The sequence below is a fragment of the Corylus avellana genome, chromosome ca10 (assembly GCF_901000735.1).
Source record: "Corylus avellana chromosome ca10, CavTom2PMs-1.0".
NCBI lineage: Eukaryota > Viridiplantae > Streptophyta > Magnoliopsida > Fagales > Betulaceae > Corylus > Corylus avellana.
The window spans coordinates 8,157,320-8,165,002 of NC_081550.1; the positions used below are offsets into that span (position 1 = coordinate 8,157,320).

The following is a 7,683-nucleotide window of genomic DNA, read 5'->3' on the forward strand; positions in this document are numbered from 1 at the left end:
TGCTTATCTTTCATAATAATAATAATATATTTATCTCTGCCATCTCTGAACTTGCAGCAGGTGAACAGAATCAAGCACTGTATCCATCCATCATCCCTATCATCATTCATAAATATATGCTTTTCTCTTTGAGGACCACGTAATTTTCTTCTCCCTCCATTTGGTGCTCAATCCAAGGACCCATTTTCAGCGCTTTTTTTTTTTTTTTTTTTTTTTTTTTAAATGTCAGTAAAAAGAGAGAGAGAGAGAGAGAGAGAGTTATTCCTAATTGGTAATTAAGAAGCAAAGAAAATATTCAATCGCACACTATGGGAGGAGATATTATATATAATAATAATAAAGTTTAGTTAAAGAAATGTAGTACAAGAAAATAAATGCAATCACAAGAATAGCAGGCATCACTTCTTAAAAGTTAGAGGGGCCAACAACAAGTACACACAATTAACAAGGGGTGGGAGGTTTATAAAGAGGGCCTTCCTGATTGGGCAAGAGACTTCATCAACCTCAACACTTTCACTATTTTGCATAGAAAAACAAGCTATGAAAGGGGCATGGGGTACCCTCTTCATCTCTTAGTAGAATCCATTAGACTTTTGTATTCCCTCTGATCCTGCAAATGCCTGGTCCAACTTTGCTTGCTTGTTGCCATCCACCTTTTGCCCAAAGTGAATGTGAGGGAAATGTGCCCACTGATCAAATCCAGGAAAAAAAAAAAAAAAAACTTGTTAGGCCACTTAAATACACAATACCTCGGATGGAGATCTTCTACAATTGAATATTCATTTTAATATTTGGAGAGAGATCTCCTATCCGAAGACCAAGGCTCAAGTCTCTTCTCGGACAGGGAAGCCCTACTTAGATAACAGGAGATCTCCTCTCTTGATCCATTACAATTTTCTAATAGCAATAACAATAGTTTCAAAAGGAAAGACATGAAAAATTTACAAAGCAAAGTTATCAATTTCGCTTAGCAATCATAATGGTCATTAAATGCTTATGACTCGTTTGATAACGCTTTTTAAAGATGTTTTTTTTTTTTTTTTTTTTAAGCAAAAATACAAAAACATTATATAAACAATTCAAAATATATAACACTCACAAAATATTAAAAAAATACTTTTTCACCTATATGTCCCATTACAACTAGAAAAACAAAAGACAACCTCTAAAAAGTTGTCTAATGCCCTTAGTTTCTGATTGCCTGGGTCTTATATGATAAAAGATGCACTGATAAATATAAAAAGAAGCATCATGGTGAAAGGACTTGCAGCAATTCTTTACCTATAGATGTTAGTCCCTTCATGAATAAAATATAATTATAATCATTTGGGTGCTACCTTAATTGTATACAACACTACTGGCTCAAATGGATTACCAGCTTTTTGATGTCCAACCTTTTTCCCATAATAATGGAAATAAATTCAATGAAGAAAATGGTGAAAATTATTCCTAAAAAAGTCATTAATTTCCTTTTAAGAAGTTACAATGAGTGAGTGAAATCATGAGAATTAAGGCAATCATATCCATTAAACAAACATATCCCTCCAAGGTAATTTCTTTATTATAAATAAGAGTCTATATATCATTTTTAAGTAATTTCTAATTGTAATTGGAAGATGAAACCTTCCATAATTTTCAGTAACTTTGGCTAAATATTTAATAAAATAAAAAAGGCTCAAGCTATAAAGTGATCATCATCATATGCATGTTTTAAAAATGTAATATATATATATATATATATATATATATATATATATATATATATATATATATATACTTTTAGTAAAGCATTGGAGAATATATAATGTTTTATATCATGTGCATTAAATCACATGATTTGAACTCTTGACCTCACCTAGGTTACTTTGGATCGATGGGACCCCAGATGTGATTTGGCCAACAATATATAAGAGGCAAGCTTTTTCCAAAAAAAAAAAAAAAAAAAAAGCTTTTCCCTCGATTCCCATCATTGTGAATAACTGAATATATATATATGGACCAAGGAAAAATAATTAGATTCTGTCTCCTCTATACTTAGAAACATTGTAGGTGAAGTTACCATTCACAGCCTGCTTTTCATCATCCTACTTAATTTAGCTATTCTTGTAATATTTCCCAAAGGTGGTTTAAACTGAACCTAAAAAATATGATCAATTGCCTAAATTATGATGCCATTTCTGTGTACACTTTTTTTTTTTTCACCAAGTAAGATTCAATCCTAAGCCAAGTCCTAGCTAATGATCAATTAATGCATGTGATGAGATAACCGACAATGCCAAATTTTTACGGGTTCGTTTGCTAATGCTTTTTAAAATGTGCGTTTAATTTGCTTTTTAGTTGCAATGCAACATAAAATTAAAAGTAGCTTTGAGTGTTTTGTGTTTAATTTGTTCTTAATGCTTTTATTTTAGTTTGTTTTTGCTAAAAATGCAAAAAACTAGTTCTAAAAAGTATTAGCAAACAAGCCCTATAGTTTGTGTGGCATTAAGGTGATGAATAAAATGCTAGTTGACTCAAGTGGGGAAAGATCACAAATAATCAACTCTTCTAATTGTTTTATTATCCATACAAATCAAAGTAATTTCCAATTTTGAAATAAGATGGTATATAAGTTGTCTATTAATAGTGCTTTTTTAGGTAACAATATATCAATGATGTACCACCCCTGTGGCAAAGTAAACTTTTACTGTGACCAAAGGAATTTGATACATATATACTATTCACAATCATGAATAAAACATCATTGAAATTATGTTGTTTGGCCATTCCACTTTCAACAAAGCCTAATTGATAGTGACATATTAGCAAAGTGAGATACAAGCTTGAATCTCACTTAAGTGTGGTTTCTAGCATTTTACCATCTAAAACTACTAGCATAGATCTTTCTTTACTAATATTTTGTTACCCCCGAAATTAAAAACAGTTAGTACCCAAAAATATAGTGTAAAAAACACCTATTAGCAAGAAAGGGAACGAACAACGATATGATCAATCAGTAAGTAGAAAGTAATGCTGCTTTTTACTGTCGTTTTATATTGATTGACATAACGTATTTTAAGTGAATTTTTTTTTTTATGTAATTGACATGGGAAACCATGTTAATAAGTGGGTGTGAAGAGGAGAATATAACTTAGCTTAAAGGGCTATACTTTATAGATCAAAAACAAAAACAAAAAAAAACAAAAAACAATAGGTCAAAAGTAAGAATTATTGGTTGAGAAACATGATGGCCTCCTCAGGCCAGGAAAGATTGCATGAGGTAATGTTTTGAGCGAAACAGTAATGCATTTTTGAGGCAGTGATGATGCATGCGTAATTAGTTAGGCTACTCCATCCAATTGGTTTACATAATCTTATTACAACTCACATTTTTTGCAGCTGTACTAAAAGCTTCCCTGTGGCTGATGTCAGGATTACTTGCCTTAATCCTTTGGATTTCCTCCCTACAAATTACAAAAATAAAAAATAAAAAATAACAAGGTAAACTCTTTCAAGGTTTTGAGAGAAAAAGAGAGAAAGAGAGAGAGGTTTAGCAGCTATGAACTGTTTGACTTACTTGATAAACCTGTTATATGCTGATGGAACCCTTTGTCTCTTCTCTGGGGCTGTGATGTAAACAGTTTAATTAAAACATAATTTTTCTGTATGATGAACATGAACCTGTTAATTGTTATAGTTTTTGCATCAAAATTCTATGTAATTATATATACATCTATATGGGTCTTTAACATTCCATCTGTGAACATATTCTGTGGTCCAATATTGCTCCTAGTTTTGTGAGCATTTCTGAATCAGATATATATATATAACTGGTCCAATAACTGATGAAAAGGTATACTGATCAAAATTAGGGGCTGAAAATATCACAAATTGGTCAGTAACTGATCAAAAGGCAGCCTTATTTGTTAGCTAGCTAGCTAGCTAGCTATAGCTAGGGTTAAAATTATTACAAATTTGAATCTTTCTAACTGTAAATTGACCCAGCAAGGTTCTTGGGCTCTGCTACAAAACTAATGATAGGTCAAATTTGTTATGTAAGGTCACCATCTGAGAAGGGCCAAAAAAAAAAATAATAATAAATAAATTTAAAAATCTGCCTGCTTATTTACTTTGGCCAGTTGGGTAGAGACTTGGATTTAAAGGTTCCATATTGTTGATGTCCATCATACATTATATACGTTTAGGTAGGTGGTTATGCAATTAAACTTTAATTGGTGTCGATGTAATTAATAGTATTTCAGCGTAGGGTACTACCCTACTGGAATAGGATCCTTTCCAATGTGCATGCGTTCTTATATCCAGCCTGGATATATATATATATAGAGAGAGAGAGAGAGAGAGAGAGAGAGAGAATGAGACTCACGGCGAATGGGAGGCATTCTAGGCTGTTCATGCTCTACAGTACTCTCAAATGCAGAAAACTTGTTGCATTTGGAAGATGACCCACAGTCTTCAGAGCTTTGGTGCTGCTTCTACTCAAACAAGACAAAGAATTAGACCGTATTTACCAAACAAGCAAAAAAAAAAAAAATTCTTTCCTTTTCATCAAGGTTTTTAGTCAAAACTACAGCTTAATTAGCTTGACTAGGAGAATTCAAAGAGCTTAAACTGTATACCAAAATAAAATAAAATGAAAAAGATTCTTGGAAAAAATGTTCCTTTCAAGAAACAAGGAAATGCTGGTATGTTTAGAAAAAGAAGTATTATTTTGCTAACACATATTAGAAATGTTATATATATATATATATATATATATATATATAAGAAATATATAATATTCAGTCACCCAAATGGGAATATCTATATATCCCATAAAAGGAAGGCCAAAAGCATCAAATATATATACCTGCGGAGCTTGAGGAGGAGCTGCTTGAAGCGAAGCGCCCATGTTAACCGACAGCAAATTAGCACAATGCCCGCATCTAACCGTCACAATGGTGAACAAACTGCTGCATGGAACACTAACCTGCCAAACCCCATTTTTGGAATACAAAAGAAACATTAATTATAAACTTGCAATCTTTCAGAAAAATCAAACTATATATATATGATTGGAAATTTTTTGTTGTGTAACTGTGAATTCTCCCTCTGGGTCTCACTTAGTACTGTCTCTCTCACATATGCAAAATCAAACTACAAAAAAACATGAATTGTTTTTCTGACATTATCAAACCCTAGAGCATTTAATCTGTAAATCAACAAACGGGAAGCAGCAACTATTGAGACCAGAGTTACAATAACTCAATGAAGAAATACTCAGAGAATTAAGGTGGTTCAGCCGTCTAGGACTACACATCAAAGCATTTTCACTACATTTTTCTCATAACTAAAACAGTCCCCTGAGTGTTTGAAAAAAACAATGAATGGATCAACAGCAAAATAACTTCCAACAGTTCCACAACTAGCTAAACTGCTTCTTATTTATGTCTAAGAATCTAGAAAGAAATCTTAGTCTCAGAAGTGGAAGTGGAAGAAGAAAAGGGATGCATATGCATTATACAATATATCTCTTTCAAATCTGTAAGGGATTTTTTTTTTTTTTTGTTCTTTTTCTGGGCAAGAAAAATGTGTTGAAATGATCAGTATGCAGAGAGAGAGAAAGAGAGAGAGAGAACCCAGATGGGTAATAACTAGAAGGACTCGTTGCCCTTTATTTAAGGCTGTCTCTCTTTTTTGCAATATCTTGTTTCCTTTCGGTGCGCCTCCTGACTTTTCTGCCCGCTGACACCCTCAAGAGCAAGATTATAACTCGCAGAGAGAGAGAGAGAGAGAAGGAAAACGACGTGACTGGAGCGGAAACCATAAAGCCAATGGCCACCATTAACCACATCATCATCACTGCTCTTTGCGGTGTTAAGATCACAGTTTTTTCTCTCTTTTTTTTTGTTTTATTGTTCAAAAAGATGTGTATAGGAGAGAGATGAACAGCAAAATGGGTTTCAAAAGAAGGCATCTTATGATAGAAGGAAAAAAAAAAAAAAAGCATTTGTATGATTTTCTTTGGTAGCACTCATTTTGTACGAGAACATAATATAAACATGAGAGTTTTGAAAGAAAGAAACAAAGAAAGAAAGAAACATGATGATATATATAATAAAATCTCGTGCTTTGAGATCGATGTTAAAAGCTTCATCTTGACTTTTTCCATGACTTTGGAATTGGGAAGAACCCTAATATATATATATCTACCTAGCTCTAGCTGTAACCCTAGTCATAGCCCCAGAACTCTATATATGGAATCGCTTTCTTTAGCCGGAAGCAATCTGTTATCACTGTTGGAAATTGTCTACCTAACTTCTCCTTCTCGCGGCTATGAAGATCATCAAGAATTTCATAAGACTTGTAAATTGCTTTTCTTTAACAATATCCAAACAATTTCGCCTTGTTTGCAATGGAATTTATCCTGATGCATGTATGGGGTTCTTGAGCCAAAACCCAGTTCAAATTTCTCATAAAATATAACATATGAGGTTTAATTCCCATGTAAAACAAGAAACCCATGATTCATTTCAATCGATGGATGGGAATTTCACAACAACAACAAAGAAAAAAGCAAATTTTATAAACTGGGATGTACAATGTAATCCCAGAAACAACATCTTTCAGCTAGACAGTAAAGATTTAAAAAAATCGAGCTAACTAGCTAATCTGAGAAGCCGGAAGGTGAAATTGAGGTAGCTGTGGAGGGAGAGGGCAGAGAGAAAGCCTTAGAAGGACAAGAAAAGAGAAACAACATTAAAAAGAGAGAAAATTGAGAGGGTTGTACCGCTAAAATGGTGTTGCAGAAGTTGCAGTGGACATAACAAACACGTTCGGATGCCATCATATCCAGTGACATAATTTAGAGTTGTGAATTGTGAAAACACAGCTGGCCGGATGGATCAAGGAGAATTCTTTCACAAATAAAGAGAGTGGGGTGAGGAAGCAACAACAACAAGGAGGAGAGATTGCGATCAAGAAGACGGTGGTACAAAGACAAAGAGGAGAGAAAAATGCTTGTTTTTTTGAGAGAGAGAGAGAGAGAGAGAGAGAGAGAAGTGTACAAAAATCACAAATGTAAGGATATGACTAGTCTGGTCGGGAAAAAACAGTGAAGTGGGACTGTGGGAGTGGGGGTAGTGGTTTTTGTATTTTGAAGAAAAGGTGGTTTATGGGAAAGGTGGGTTGTGGATTTACGGGGAGAGAGAGAGATCAGAGAGAGAGAGATAGGAGAGAGAGAGAGACAGAGAGAGAGTGGGGAAGGGTGTGGGGTTATGTGTATTATGATTGAGAGAATGAGTGGGTGGGAGTGACCCATCCTCTAACCATCCTGGCTTTCTGTAGCGGACGAGGGGGGCGAGATATTAATGCTTGGAATGTTTAGGTTTGAGAGAGAAGTTTATTGGGATGGGAGACATGCTAAGTGTCTCTCTAATCTTTCTTTTTACCACTTAATTCCCACTTAAAAAAAATAATAATAATCATAATAATATAAGATTTATGTTTTTTACACTTTCAAGTATTTTCACTTCAATACTGTAGTTGTCATGTTAGCTTTTCACTATAACGCTTTTCGAATCCAATATGCTTAGTGTGTTTTTTTATTTGTATGGGTGAAAGTGAAACCCTAAAGAAAAACAAAAATGTAGAATATTTTTTTCTTCTTTACCAAATTATAGTACTTTATTTATATTTCTTATATAT

At 33.5% G+C, this 7,683-nt stretch overlaps 1 protein-coding gene across 1 annotated transcript; it reads right to left on the bottom strand.

The window, feature by feature from the left end:
- Window positions 1-292: 292 nt before the first annotated feature.
- Window positions 293-7,209, bottom strand: LOC132163901 (putative axial regulator YABBY 2). Its single transcript, XM_059574278.1, has 6 exons — window positions 6,767-7,209; window positions 4,847-4,966; window positions 4,364-4,472; window positions 3,557-3,605; window positions 3,368-3,443; window positions 293-689 (listed from the first exon to the last, which is right to left on the bottom strand). Exons 1-6 carry the CDS (start codon window positions 6,836-6,838, stop codon window positions 573-575), a joined length of 543 nt encoding a protein of 180 aa, XP_059430261.1. The 5' UTR covers window positions 6,839-7,209; the 3' UTR covers window positions 293-572.
- Between the last annotated feature and the right edge of the window lie 474 nt (window positions 7,210-7,683).

What these genes read in the sequence shown, in the direction of transcription:
- LOC132163901 (XM_059574278.1), bottom strand. Translation starts at nt 6,838, where the DNA reads ATGTCACTGGATATGATGGCATCCGAACGTGTTTGTTATGTCCACTGC. An exon ending in TCTGCAACACCATTTTAGCG is followed by an intron (nt 4,967 to 6,766) that starts GTACAACCCTCT and finishes GGGGTTTGGCAG; the next exon opens with GTTAGTGTTCCATGCAGCAG. An exon ending in TAGAATGCCTCCCATTCGCC is followed by an intron (nt 3,606 to 4,363) that starts GTGAGTCTCATT and finishes TTTACATCACAG; the next exon opens with CCCCAGAGAAGAGACAAAGG.